This window comes from Staurois parvus, unplaced genomic scaffold, assembly GCF_062004578.1.
Source record: "Staurois parvus isolate SC_StPar_1 unplaced genomic scaffold, SC_StPar_1.0 ptg002279l, whole genome shotgun sequence".
Taxonomy (NCBI): Eukaryota; Metazoa; Chordata; class Amphibia; order Anura; family Ranidae; genus Staurois; species Staurois parvus.
In genome coordinates, this window is record NW_028320075.1 from 216,525 (window position 1) to 231,743 (window position 15,219).

Genomic DNA, 15,219 nt, shown 5'->3' on the forward strand with positions numbered 1-15,219 from the left:
TATGCCACGTCCACAGTCCCGCCTCTGTCCCAGTATGCCACGTCCACAGTCCCGCCTCTGTCCCAGTATGCCACGTCCACAGTCCCGCCTCTGTCCCAGTATGCCACGTCCACAGTCCCGCCTCTGTCCCAGTATGCCACGTCCACAGTCCCGCCTCTGTCCCAGTATGCCACGTCCACAGTCCCGCCTCTGTCCCAGTATGCCACGTCCACAGCCCCGCCTTTTGTCTAAGGATTTCTTGTAAGAAGTCTGAATACTTGAGGAGGATTGACAGCATTAGTCTATGGCAGCAGACACATGCAGGAGACAAGCGCCGTCATTCAGCTCCATTCATAGATCAGCTCCATTCATAGATCAGCTCCATTCATAGATCAGCTCCATTCATAGATCAGCTCCATTCATAGATCAGCTCCATTCATAGATCAGCTCCATTCATAGATCAGCTCCATTCATAGATCAGCTCCATTCATAGATCAGCTCCATTCATAGATCAGCTCCATTCATAGATCAGCTCCATTCATAGATCAGCTCAATTCATAGATCAGCTCAATTCATAGATCAGCTCAATTCATAGATCAGCTCAATTCATAGATCAGCTCAATTCATAAAACAAGCTGAAGTTCAATCAATTCTGCTTTGTAGTGTATAAATATTGCAGCTGCAGGTCTATCACACAACCCCGCAGAGCAGGATGTCAGGATATTGGTGTTAACATCTATAGGCTTTCCTGATGTACATGCTTGGACTCCAGTGGGGGTATTGTAGTCCCAGGTGGGGGTATTGTAGTCCTCAGTCTGTGGCCCAGAACATACAACCGAGGAGATATCTCTCCTGCTCCTCGTGTATAATCGCTCCTCATGTTGTCTCTTCAGGATCCTGAGACTTGATACAAGATGGTTCCATTGACATTAATCTTCGGCCTCGCTGTCCTGGCTGCATCTATGCCTTTCGATGACCCACAAGATGGGGGGAAGCACTGGGTGGTCCTGGTGGCCGGCTCCAATGGCTGGATCAACTATAGACATCAGGTGAGAGCTCCTGAATTCACCTTCTGTCATCAGTGATAACATTTCATTTTCAGCGCCGGGATCTGTATTTATTATATGCTCTGTAGGGATTGGAGCAGATTTATGAAGGATATGGTCATGTAGGTCCCTCCCCCTTATACACACCGCCTCTGACATGCAGATATACATGACTTGTCACATGTCAGAACTTACACTACAGACAGCCCCTCTTTTGGATCGATATGTAGAAAATGTAATGTATTGGCATTTTTATTGCAACTAGACCCTCTGATGCATAGATATGTATGACGGGTCACGTGACGGCACTTTACTGCAGACAGCTCCTCCAATGTATAGATATGTATGACTGGTCTTGCGTCAGCACTTTACTACAGACAGCTCCCCTGATGCATAGATATGTATGACGGGTCACGTGACAGCATTTTACTACAGAGAGCTCCCCTGATGCATAGATATGTATGACGGGTCACGTGACAGCATTTTACTACAGACAGCTCCCCTGATGCATAGATATGTATGCTGGGTCATGTGTCAGCACTTTACTACAGACAGCTCCCCGATGCATAGATACGTATGCCGGGTCATGTGTCAGCACTTTACTACAGACAGCTACTCCAATGCATAAATGTGTATGACGTGCCGCACTTTAATGCAGACAGCTCCCCTGATGCATAGACATGTATGACGTGTCAGCATTTTACTACAGACAGCTCCTCCAATGCATAAATATGTATGACGTGTCACGTGTCGGCACTTTACTACAGACAGCTCCCCTGATGCATAGATATGTATGACGTGTCACGTGTCGGCACTTTACTACAGACAGCTCCTCCAATGCATAAATATGTATGACGTGTCACGTGTCAGCATTTTACTACAGACAGCTCCTCCAATGCATAAATATGTATGACGTGTCACGTGTCGGCACTTTACTACAGACAGCTCCTCCAATGCATAAATATGTATGACGTGTCACGTGTCGGCACTTTACTACAGACAGCTCCCCTGATGCATAATTCTGTCTCACGTGTCATGCCCACTGCAAAGGTATATTTTGCCTAATTCACAAAATTCAGCGGTAAGATTTTATATCTAGTAGCCAACATTAGATGCCCAGGTAGCCATGCTCTGTGGCATAAACAATTGGTGAACAATGGCCGAACATTTGCTCCCTCCTTGGTGTCCCATCTAATGAGCAGACTATACAATAGATTTGTAGAACTTTGTGTGCCTTTTCCTTTTATTTTTTTTTGTTTTCTCAAATTTTTGATAAAAATGAAAAATTTGTTAAATTAAAATAGGCAATTTTTTTTTTTTTCAATGATTAGAATTCGAATCGGTTGAAAGTTGACTGACCGATCCAATTTCTTCTTGAAGAATAGCTGGCCACTAAGCAGCAGCCGCCATGTCCTTGACAGCCATTGACTCACCAGCTGTCAGAGGCAAAAATACAATTGCTGGCAATTAAAAAATCTGGAAAAAAAACTGCGTGCGATCAGATTCTTATCCTAACGTGCAGCCCAGCCAGCCCCCCATGGTGAGGGCATGTTGCCCAGTATGGTTTGTGTTGGGGGGGGGGGGGCACTTGCTCATCCCCCCCCCCCCTTTCTAACCTGCTGGGCTGCATGCTTAGATAAGGGCCTGGATTGGATTTTGGGGGGGGACCCCCATGCCATTTTCTTTAATATTTTGATATGTATGTTCCCCCACATACATATAAATTATTTTTATGTATATATATTTATTTTTATTATCCCCCCCCCCCCCCAGCATTTTTAATTACTGGTAAGTGTGTGGTATTTTTTCTTTTTTTGGGGGGTGGGGTTGTTGTGGTGGTGTTTTACTGTGTTTATTTTTTCGTTTTGTTTTTTTTTGTTGGTTTTTTTTTTTTGGTTTCTCATTCAGCTATCAGTGAGGAACCAGCAAGGGAAGTCGTTGGTTATTAAGGACAAGGTGGCCCGCTTGCTGGCCCGCCCTTTAGCAACCAGCTATTCTTCAAATACAGTTCAGATCGGTCAATCAGTTTTTTACTTTTTTTTTTTCTATATAGGGAAGAATAGCGCTGCACACGGCTGCATCTCTTCCTCTTCACACAGCACTTGAGCAGCAGCGGAAGCCATTGGCTCCTGCTGCTGTCAATCAAATGCAGTGGGGGGGGTGGAGCGAAGTCCCGTTGTGCAAATCTATGGAGCAGGGCTCCATAGACACAAAGCAGAGGAGTATGCAGACAATGTGTGCCTCCATAGGAAGCAGCTTGCTATGGGGACACAGGAAGAAAAGGAGGAGCCAAGATTCCCACCCCCCCGGGGGGGGGGTTGGACCTGAGAAGAGGGGCTGCTCTGTGCAATACCAGTGCACAGAGCAGGTCAGCATAACATGATTTTTTTTTTTTTTTTATTTACATTTTTTTAAAAGTTTGACCTTTTTAGTAAAACTTTAACATATAGTTGATATCTACTTGGCACAACCCAATCTTTTCTATTTTATCCAGAAATTGGGTATAATGTATGGCTACACCCAGCCTCTGTGACCTTGCAAGTATATGGTCTCTCTGATTGTTTGGTGGGGTCTCTCCTGCATCCCTTAAAGTATTTTGTTACCGATATCTAATTTTGGATTCCCTGAGGTGAATAAGTTCGCCAATAGGGGGTTTTGTACTCTACAGTTCTGTGTAGGGGGGTCCGCACTGGTGGGTTGCAGCCCTTTTCCCTCATCTTGGACTCTTTTGAGGATATAGAAGTAGATGCTTGTTTGCTGGTTTTTTTTTTTTTTTCATATATCAAGACACACCTGTCTTTTAGTGGCAATTACATGCAATCTTCTGTAAGGCCGGACATACGTGGGTCGATTTTTCAAACTATTTTTCCTTCAAAAATCGGACCTAAGAATAATCGGCTGATTTTTTTGCTCTTAGTGGGGCAATGGCACCGGTCGATTTCCGTGGTTCCACATTTCGTTTTATGGGGCATGCTGGAAAATTCGTGAAAAACGACCGATTTTTGAATTCATTGGTGGCACCATCAGACTACAGAACGAACGATGTTTTCGATTGAAAAATTGTTCGGAATTCGACCCATGTATGGCCTGCTTAAGTCTCCTGAAGCCAGAAATTTCTCAAAACGTGTTGCATTGGAATTGTTGCATGGTGAACTTCAAGCCATATGAAGTATCATGCTGGTTTTATAATCTTTCAAGACTACTAATGTGATGTGTTTTTTTTTTTTTTTTTTGTTTTTTTATTTCTATGATAATATGGAATAAAGCTTTGTATTGATTTCAGAACATATTAAGTGTGAAATTTGTTGCGCACCTTTAAAAATCCTTTTTTTTTTTTTTCCTTCCCTATGCAATGTTGGGTATAATGTATGATTGCGCTAACGTTCATTTTATTGTATTTTTTCCTAAATGTGCATTTGCTAAATAGCTGCCCAAATATCATACAACATAAAAACTGCTACCATTTATCATCATGGTAACAATGGTATCATTTACCATTTATCTCCAGGGTTCCTCCTTTCAGAAAATATATACATTGTGCCGGGTTTGCTGTTAACAATCTGCATTTGTTTTTGTTTTTTTGGGTTTTTTTTTGCTTTTTTGCTTTTTTTTTTTTTTTTTGTGTGCATAAAAAGTTAGATTTTGTCCCAGTAGGGAAGTGGTTAAGGCCTGAGGAAGGGGGAGATCTTTGGGGGCCCCCAAAATGCGTTGTGTGTTTGTCCTTTCCGTGGTCACTTACTGAACTGGGAAATCTCTGGGACTCTTTCTCCTCGAACTGTATATAACATTTTCTTCTGACTTTGTATTCCCAGGCGAACTTGTGCCACGCTTATCAAATCCTCAAGAAGCATGGCATCCCCGATGAACAGATCGTGATGATGATGACCGATGATATTGCATATAATAAACGGTAAGTGTTCTGTACAATAAAACTGGAGAACCGTTTGACTGTGTTCTGCTGGAGTTCCACTTTAATAAGTCCAGAGAAGAGAATGTTGGTTCTTGGTATTGGGACAGAGGAGGGGGAAGGGAGTACCTGTAACTCCAACCAGAGTATATTTGAAGCTTTCAGTGAGTGACATCTGAGACTGATTGTGTTACATTGTATCACCATATAGAGGATCCCCTCGATCCCCGCCGCGATGGGGCAGGCGCAGTATGCCGCCCTGTGCAGGGACGCGAGCTCTAGGTCCGGGCCGGCCGCGGCGCGCGAGTTCGCGCATGCGCAGTAGGAGCCGCGGCCGCCCGCTGGGCACCAATGGCAGCGCAGGGTGCGATATTTAAACGGCCCTGAGCTGTCATTCGGTGCCTTCTGGTCTTGTCCTTGCCCTGCATCCTGTATCCTGAACCTGTACCTGTAAGTTGCTGATCCGGATTGTACCTGACCACTGCTGAATTCTCCTGCCCAGACCCTTGCTTTGCCTGACCTCTCTTCCGTATGTCCCCTATTGGATCTGACCTACTGTTGCTGACCTGGCGTGTGACCCGACTATTCTCTGCCCGCTGCCTTGTACCGTACTGTCCTCCCTGTTACCGACCCGGCTTGCCTGACTCTGCACTTGCTCATCCATCCATCCATCCCTCTCAGCGGGGTCTCCAGACCTCCTCGTATCAGGCTCTCTCCCGTGGGAGCCCCTGGCGAACACCTCTACCACTGACAGGTATCCTCAGTAAGCACGACCTGGTCCTGGGGTACTCAAAATCCATCCCCACCATCAGGGGCCCTGGTGAACAAGTACTCTGGGACTTAGACTCCGTGCGCTGGGGACGCCTGATTAGTGGAGTGCTAGTGGTGTCGCTGGGCGGTCCCTTACACAATCAGTTGGATGCCCAGTAGGAAGTCGATCCTCTAGATACTGCGAACAGCCAATCCTTTTCAAAGTATTGCATTACAAGCTGCAGCAAGCTAGATAGAGCTCTGCCTCATTTCCTGGCTGGAGGATGTCCAGCCAGTACTGGGACAGGGTCATGCAGCGCCCAGGGCAAGGATTCACAGTTCGCCCGCCTGTACCCCACTGGTAATGCATGCCCCAGAATGGGTGTACCACACTGCATCCATCATTTTACCCCTTGCTTCTCTGCGCCCAGGGCAGCTGACCCTCCTGTCCAGCATAATCTAACCCTTTCCTCCCCAGCCTGACAGTCCCTGGCCCCACCCCTTTATTGGATTTCAGTTCTTTCAGTCCTGGTGGGTGTTACTTGGGGTAGTGCGCATGCAAATACATCTTTCTGCTGTAGGGGGACAACGCTCACTCGCTGTACTATATCTATAGGCGCACCCTAAAATTTGAATCGTTCTAATGTGTCCGTTCTGAATGCTAATAATATACAATGTATTTTTTTGTGTTCAGTAATCCAAGCAAAGGAATTGCCATTAACTGGCCCAATGGAACAGACGTGTACGATGGAGTACTGAAGGACTACACACAAGACGTGAGACTCACAATTTTTCTTTTAACAAGTTTTTTTTTGGAGGGTTTAGGTTTTGTTTTGGGTTTTTTTGGTTGGGGTGTTTTGGTTTATTTTTTTTTTGGGGGGGGGGGAGGGTTTGTGTTTTTTCTGTTTTTTTGTTTTGCTGTTTTTTTTGTTTTTTATTTAAACTTTACAATTGAGAGGGTGTAGACAGCAGTCAAATGCACAGTGACATGGTACCACGTCATGACGAAGGCATAACTCATCAATGGTTTCAAGGTTGCAGTAGGCCATACCAGGGAGGCTAAATGTAGAATTCAATACCCAACAGTGTTTTAAAAGATCACAGGTGAGAGGATCAATGAGGTTCATCTCGGGGTTGTCCTTCACTGACCATACCCAATGCCATAAGGAAGGGGTGTAGTTAAGAAAGGTGAGAGTAAGAAGGGCTACTTGCCTGGGAAGAAGGAAAAAAAATAGGGGGGGGGGGGGGGGGAGTCTGTCCCGCAGGGTACAGCCAGGACATAGCATCTGAGAGTTGCTGAGCATGATCAAGCCGGTCCCCCTGGGTATTCTATGAAGAATCCCAAACTTTGGGAAATTTGGCATGGCTGTCCTCCTAGAATGGAGGTGAACTTCCTATGCACTATTGTGCCCATGAGCCTCTGTCACACTTTAGGAAATGGTTGTTTCCATGCTCTGCCCGGAGTTTGCCATGTAGCTAGAAACACAAAACCTGCCTGCTTTCTAGACAATGAGTGAACTGTTAATAGCACCTCCCAGGGGTTTCAGATTAAACCCTGGACCCCGCATTCACTATATCTGCTGTCCCCGGGCCCCGCATTCACTATATCTGCTGTCCCCGGGCCCCGCATTCACTATATCTGCTGTCCCCGGGGCCCGCATTCACTATATCTGCTGTCCCCGGGCCCCGCATTCACTATATCTGCTGTCCCCGGGGCCCCGCATTCACTATATCGGCTGTCCCCGGGGCCCCGCATTCACTATATCGGCTGTCCCCGGGGCCCCGCATTCACTATATCGGCTGTCCCCGGGGCCCCGCATTCACTATATCGGCTGTCCCCGGGGCCCCGCATTCACTATATCGGCTGTCCCCGGGGCCCCGCATTCACTATATCGGCTGTCCCCGGGGGCCCCGCATTCACTATATCGGCTGTCCCCGGGGGCCCCGCATTCACTATATCGGCTGTCCCCGGGGGCCCCGCATTCACTATATCGGCTGTCCCCGGGGGCCCCGCATTCACTATATCGGCTGTCCCCGGGGGCCCCGCATTCACTATATCGGCTGTCCCCGGGGGCCCCGCATTCACTATATCGGCTGTCCCCGGGGGCCCCGCATTCACTATATCGGCTGTCCCCGGGGGCCCCGCATTCACTATATCGGCTGTCCCCGGGGGCCCCGCATTCACTATATCGGCTCTCCCACGGAACGTGGAAATGTAATTGTTTTAGTAAATATAAGCTGCTAAATACCTTTTTCATCAGCAGTATATAGCAGTCTTGTGACTTCTATCAGTGTCCCAGCAGAGCACTGGTTTAAGCTTGTAGGAGGAGTTTTCATTCTCCCCTGATTTGTCCTATGAGGCTGCATAACCCCTGACCCTCTGTCTGGACAGCACTGATTGGTCCTGTGCTGATCACATGCACTCTCCCAAGAAGAAGAAAAACCTCTAGCAATACACACCAAACTGAACATGTGCAGAGTGCCTCCTACGGCTCTGTACGATCAACAGATGGATTGGGGACTGTGGAAGGAGTATCAGAGAAGACGGAATCAAACCGCCTTTTTATACAATGTAGAGTATTAATCCCTTAGGTTCCGCAGTGAGTATAACAAGTATGCTTTACTGCATATGCAAACTGATTTTCCTGTTGCAGGTATATACTATGATCAGATAAGTCCTTGGAGTGTTGCTAAACCCACATCCAGAACCAAATGGTCTTGGGGCAGGACCACCAAACATGGAATAAGGTGCCTTTCTCTCTACAGCCACAGAAACATATGGGGGATACCAATGGGGTACATTTAGACACTTAGTCCAGGGTCATGTACCATCAAGCAAGTATTTTGTAGGCATTTTCCTGAGCTAAAATATTCCAGGCGCATGGAGGAGGCTATCCAGATCTTGGTCCCTGTGGCTTGATTGGGGGTTTTGCCTAACTCGCCTGCCCACTTCTCCATATTAAAAGGTGAGTCTGAGTCCATCAAGTTGGTTAGAGGCGTAGAGATCTGAGACCAGGCCTTTCAAGTACGAGTCCTTTTGGCAATAGTTTTCAAAAGAAGTGTTCGGGGTGGTCCCTCGTGGCAACGAAGCAGGTTGTGAACGTGGTGGTTAATTTGGATGTACCGGTAGTGCTCATTGGCTGGCAGTTGTCAACGCTCCCGCAGGTACTGGAAGGACAATTGTGATGCTGCATTTGAAGACTCCTTCCCTCCATTATGCGTTCCCAACTTGGGGTTGCCACCTCATCCCTTTAAAACCGAACATGTATTCATCACATAGGTTCTGTGGCTGATTAAGGTGGTCATTAAACACACTTGGTGCCTTATCTGAATTAAAATGGCCTTGGAACCTGTGTAGTTCATATGTGTTCGGTTTTAATGGATTGAGGTGGCAACCCTACCCCAACCCTACCTCACTCGGGCCAAGACTGGGTGCCATCATAATAAAAGTTAATGAACCCAACAAAAGATGGGATGGCAAAAGTTTATTTTTTTACTTTGTTCACCTCCAAAAGTAATTGCTTTTATCTGGCTCCATCCCCCTCCTTCTCCCAAAATTGGATATTTTTACTTTTTGTGGGCTGCACTTCTACTTTCGTGCCTAGCAGGTCTGACTTACTCAGAGCCCATTGAGCTTTTGGGAAACACCAAGGCCAACTCTCTTCATGGTTTCCCTTTCTGAAGGAGCCATTGAGGGCAAATGGGTTTACAAGGTCCAGTTAGCCAATGCCAAGAGTGGCTTCTATTGCCGTTTTGAGAACCTCCTTGTTCCAGCAACACGTTCTACATGATTCCCCTCTGTACATAGGTACAAACCGAGCCGGTGCAGCCTTGAAAGTGAACGCACGCAGATGATCCCCTCGTAAGCATTGTCCTCCCACAATGATGATCTTTCTACTCTAGTCTGGGGGGTGTAACCAAGACAATGGTGGCACCTTCCACCATGATCCTTCACATTTGCAGAATTTGTGGGACCACAAGTACACCTTAATGCAGATCTTCACTGCATCTGGGCACCACCAACCAAAAACCCTATTTAATTCAGGTTTAATATTCAAAGCAAACTCTCCCATCCATATCTCTTTGCTTTATTTTGTTGAGAAATCACTTTGAAAAACACCCCCTAGCATTTCTGGTCTTGTCCATCTTGAGTAAGGGCAGATGATTCATGTAGCATTTACTTCCTGGAATCCATCTGCCCTTAGCTCAGGCATGGAGACAGAGGATGTGCTTGGTTCAGAACTCCTCCTTCCCTCCTGAAGACTCCTGGGATATATGACATAATTTGCCTAGGCAAGGAACCAGGAAGTAACTAAAGAAATGTAAAAAAAAAAGTTTAAAACTGGTACATATGATATACCTTCCTATCTTTTTACGACCGTTGGCAGCATAGGGATTAAAAATAATCAATGTTGATTGTGAGAGTGAAGTTCCACTTTAATGGGAGGCTACAAAAAAACCCCGGACTAATGGGTGTGGCACAAATGTTGGATTCTTTGGGCACAGTAAGACCACACGGTGTGCCCAAAGAATCCAACATTTGGTCCGGTTTTTGTTTTGTCCTTTTGTATTTAATAGGATTTGGCACCAGGAAGCGTTTTTGGTTATTAATGGAAAGCTGTTGGGTCTCCGGTTCTGTTGCCAGTGGAGAGCCAATGCACCAGACCCAGATCGGTTCTGTTGCCAGTGGAGAGCCAATGCACCAGACCCAGATCGGTTCTGTTGCCAGTGGAGAGCCAATGCACCAGACCCAGATCGGTTCTGTTGCCAGTGGAGAGCCAATGCACCAGACCCAGATCGGTTCTGTTGCCAGTGGAGAGCCAATGCACCAGACCCAGATCGGTTCTGTTGCCAGTGGAGAGCCAATGCACCAGACCCAGATCGGTTCTGTTGCCAGTGGAGAGCCAATGCACCAGACCCAGATCGGTTCTGTTGCCAGTGGAGAGCCAATGCACCAGACCCAGATCGGTTCTGTTGCCAGTGGAGAGCCAATGCACCAGACCCAGATCGGTTCTGTTGCCAGTGGAGAGCCAATGCACCAGACCCAGATCGGTTCTGTTGCCAGTGGAGAGCCAATGCACCAGACCCAGATCGGTTCTGTGCCCAGTGGAGAGCCAATGCACCAGACCCAGATCGGTTCTGTGCCCAGTGGAGAGCCAATGCACCAGACCCAGATCGGTTCTGTGCCCAGTGGAGAGCCAATGCACCAGACCCAGATCGGTTCTGTGCCCAGTGGAGAGCCAATGCACCAGACCCAGATCGGTTCTGTGCCCAGTGGAGAGCCAATGCACCAGACCCAGATCGGTTCTGTGCCCAGTGGAGAGCCAATGCACCAGACCCAGATCGGTTCTGTGCCCAGTGGAGAGCCAATGCACCAGACCCAGATCGGTTCTGTGCCCAGTGGAGAGCCAATGCACCAGACCCAGATCGGTTCTGTGCCCAGTGGAGAGCCAATGCACCAGACCCAGATCGGTTCTGTGCCCAGTGGAGAGCCAATGCACCAGACCCAGATCGGTTCTGTGCCCAGTGGAGAGCCAATGCACCAGACCCAGATCGGTTCTGTGCCCAGCGGAGAGCCGATGCCCCAGACTTAGATCTGTAAGCGGCATTAGGAATCTGCCATTGCCCTCCTTTGTTCTTGGTTACGGATGCTGGGAAGTAATTACGAGGGGACGGATGCTGGGAAGTAATTACGAGGGCACGGATGCTGGGAAGTAATTACGAAGGCTTGCCCTAAACTGGAAGTGGTTTTTGTTCACCTCTCTGTCATGGTGCTACTTCGATTTTCCTGCCAATGTTCCAGCATAGCTCAGAAAACTGGTTGGGTCACCATGAGAATAGTCTGTTGAACGACCTTTTATCCCGTGTTGCTGATGATGTGGCTGTTGTGTCTTTCTAGTTGGTCAGTCCTGAAATCTTTCTGGCGGTCCTGAGAGGTGACACAGAGGCGGTGAAGGGAAAAGGATCCGGGAAGGTGATTAAAAGGTTTGTCAGTTCTTATTCTTCAGTCCTTTGGATTGGAGTCACAGACAAGATGGCGGCTGGGATTGGATGAGCGCAGGGCCGTGGATAAGGGGGTACCACCAGCCCTCATGTACGGGGCCCAGGCAGCTGGGTGAATTGGATGTAGGCAGGGAGGGTGATTGGTATGGTGGGAAGGGGTAATTACTGAAAGCGGTCCCCTGTATGACTCTCACTGCAGCAGCTGAAAATTGGCTTCTTCTCCTCTCCCTCCCGCTGGCTTTCAGCTGCTGCAGAGAGCCATACAGGGGATCGGTCCCAGTAATTTCCCCCCTTTGTGCACTCACCCCCCACAGTGCTGCCAGCTTCCCTCTCCTTTCAGCAGCTGCAAGCACACAACAAGATCTTTCAGGATGGAGACATTTACCAGCCCCTTTCTTTCCTGAATGAACACAATGAGTGATTGGTACCAATTGCTAACTGTGTACATTCATAGCTGAAGCATAGTAAACTGCTGTCGTTTTTTTTTTTTTTTTTTTTTTTTGCAAGGTTGGCTGTGTGGGGCCCCGTGGTCTCTAACAGCAGCCCTGAATGAGGAGTTACTAGCTTCTTTTGTACAAATGGACCTATGACCCATCTAACAAAGGTCCCAAACCTCAGAAATATGATGTCCCCCTGTTGCACCTCTTAACACTGAATTCCAGGTTTGTATTTGACATATTTAGACCGATGGAAGTCTGTATGTGTCATACCTGCGGGATCCCCCTGGAAGCTGGAAATGACTGTAGCTACTACGTTGCTGCTACAGTGAGCCGCTAACTTCTGGGTCTGGCTGCCCTGCTGATTCCTGAACACAGGAGGTCGTTCACTCAGCACAGGCGCAATTCGGAGAACACTTGCTTGTCCATTTTTTGCAGGAGAGTTCTCCCGATTGGACAAGGTGGAGATCGTGACATTACCTCCTGCCTCTCCACCTCATCCAATCATAGAATGATTTGTATTCATTGAGAAGTGAATGGCACACGTGGCAAACAAGGGACCTCCTGGATTCACAAGGCAGTCGCCCAGCGCAGGACCCAGAGGCTTGTGAAAATTATGTAGTAGTGGTGTAGTAGTGTCTACTTCAGTGATTTCCAGCTTCCAGGAGGATCCCAGGGGTATGGTATATACAGAGTTCTATTGATGCCAGCTAGACCAACCTTGCCAAAAATTCCCAGAAATGGAAATCGTCTTTAACCATTAGCCACCCAGCCAATGGCCGTTTGGCGGCCGCAAAAACGCTTCAGCTTTCCGGGTGCACGCCATTTGGCGTGCTCCCGCACATGCGCAGTTCGCGCGGTTGCAAAGCCGTGCAGCGGCGCAATCTGTCTCCGGCAGTGTACCTCGGACACGGCCGATGACAGATCTGAGTACCGACCCCCGTTGCTGGTACCATGTGACCTGCTGTGACCAATCACAGCAGGTCACATGACAGTTGTATACAATGGATGGCTTCATTCATGCCATCCATTGTATACTAGTGCCTAGCTGTGAATGGTCACAGCTAATCACATGCACATGTCATGTGATTAGCTGTGACCAAATCACAGCTAAGCACAAAAAAAAAAACAAAAAAAAAAAAACAACCCTGAATGAATCGATGTCATTCAGGTAAATGCTTGCTTATAGCAAAGTAATTCTTTGCTATAAGCAAATTGTGTGTAAAAAAAAAAAATACTGAAATACTGATCACTTCCCCAAAGTAGTACAATGTTACTATGGTAACATTGTACTACTTTGGTCATAGTGAAATATGAAAAAAAAAACTTAAAAAAAAGTAATAAAAACTTAAAAATAAAAAAAATATATATATTTTTTTTTTTTCATACTGTCACCAGTCAGTGTCCCTGATCACCGCCATGCCAGTTATATGATGACGCTGTACTGCACTGGTGACAGTATGTAAAAAACAAATTGTGAAAATAATTTTTTTAATTTTTTCACTTTCTGAAAAATTATGACAAAAAAATGCAACTCGCCATTCCTCTTATGAAGCACGTCAGACTGTCTACTCTGCAAAAAGGGGTCATTTGGGGGATATCTGTACCGTCCTGACATTTGGGGGATATCTGTACCGTCCTGACATTTGGGGGATATCTGTACTGTCCTGACATTTGGGGGACATCTGTCCTGTCCTGACATTTGGGGGACATCTGTCCTGTCCTGACATTTGGGGGACATCTGTCCTGTCCTGACATTTGGGGGACATCTGTCCTGTCCTGACATTTGGGGGACATCTGTCCTGTCCTGACATTTGGGGGACATCTGTCCTGTCCTGACATTTGGGGGATATCTGTACTGTCCTGACATTCTTGGACCTCAAGAAATTAGATTGGCTGTCAGTACTTCAGGATTGATCAATATTCAGATCTATACCATAGTTTGTGAACTCTATAACTTTCCTACAAACTAAAAAATACATCCTAATTTGGGTTATTTTCACCAAAGACATGTAGCAGAATACATCTCGGCCTAAATTTATGAAGAGCAATTATTTATTTGTTAACTTTTATAACAGAAACAAAGAAAAACGTGTTTTTTCCAAAATTTTTGGTCTTTTTTTTTTGTTAATTTAGCAAAAAATAAAAACCCCGGCGGTGATTAAATACCACCAAAAGAAAGCTCTAGTTGTGTGAAGAAAATGATAAAATTTTAGTTTGGGTACAATGTTGTATGACCGCGCAATTGTCATTCAAAGTGTGAGAGCGCTGAAACCTGAAAAATGGCCTGGGCAGGAAGGGGTAAAATTGCCCGGTATTGAAGGGGTTAAAAGCAGAATTGAGCATCGCAAGCTGAAAATGTTTAATTCATTTTTAATACTTAAAGCGGAGTTCCAGCTGAAAAAAAATAAAAATAATACAGTTCTTGTAGCTGCTGACTTTTAAAATAGACACTTGCCTGTCCCAGGGTCCTGTAGTGAGTAGTAGGGTCCTCACCACCGCTGGTTTCACCGGCCGAATTCTCTCCCCGGCGCTGGCATCTTCAGTGTGGGTGCTTGCGGTTTCACAGCCGGGTGCCCACTGCGCATGCGTGAGAAGCGCTGCGCTTTGTGAATGGCCCCGAAGTCTTCTAGGACCTGTCGCCTGTCCAAGAAGACTACGGGGAGGGAGGACGACTTCCGCTTCCAATCACCTTAGGCGATCACAGCGGATGTGGGAGCGGGTGCCTGTCAAATTCGAGTACCCGCTCCCCAAAGCTGCCAATCCCTAATGGGGAGCAGGGGACAGACTTAAAGCAGAACTTCCCCTTTTGGGTGGAGCTCCATTTTAATCACTTAAGGACCGCCCACCTTGTACTGCGGACGGGCAGCCCATACAGGCAAAGCAGTGTACCTGTATATCACAGGCCTCTTCCGAGGTTAGGGCACGCCCCCGCGCCAACACCCACTGTGATTGGACACAGCAAGATTTTTTTTTTTTTTTTTCAGCTGGCCCCAATCAATGATTCATAGCTGGGACCTGCTGATCGGCTGTGTCCAATCACAGCCCAGATTTCTTTGTTGAGAAGCAACACAGAACTCTGTACAGTTAGAATGAT

At 47.0% G+C, this 15,219-nt stretch overlaps 1 protein-coding gene across 1 annotated transcript in view; it reads left to right on the plus strand.

Moving 5' to 3' along the window:
• Window positions 1-876: 876 nt before the first annotated feature.
• LOC149431406 (legumain-like) overlaps window positions 877-15,219 on the plus strand; it is a 38,637-nt gene continuing 24,294 nt past the window's right edge. Inside the window, exons 1-5 of the mRNA XM_089665632.1 lie at window positions 877-1,028; window positions 4,838-4,935; window positions 6,377-6,458; window positions 11,582-11,667; window positions 12,369-12,450. Of these exons, the coding sequence (XP_089521758.1) occupies window positions 894-1,028; window positions 4,838-4,935; window positions 6,377-6,458; window positions 11,582-11,667; window positions 12,369-12,450 (483 nt within the window). The 5' untranslated portion in view covers window positions 877-893. The remainder of the gene's footprint in view (window positions 1,029-4,837; window positions 4,936-6,376; window positions 6,459-11,581; window positions 11,668-12,368; window positions 12,451-15,219) is intronic.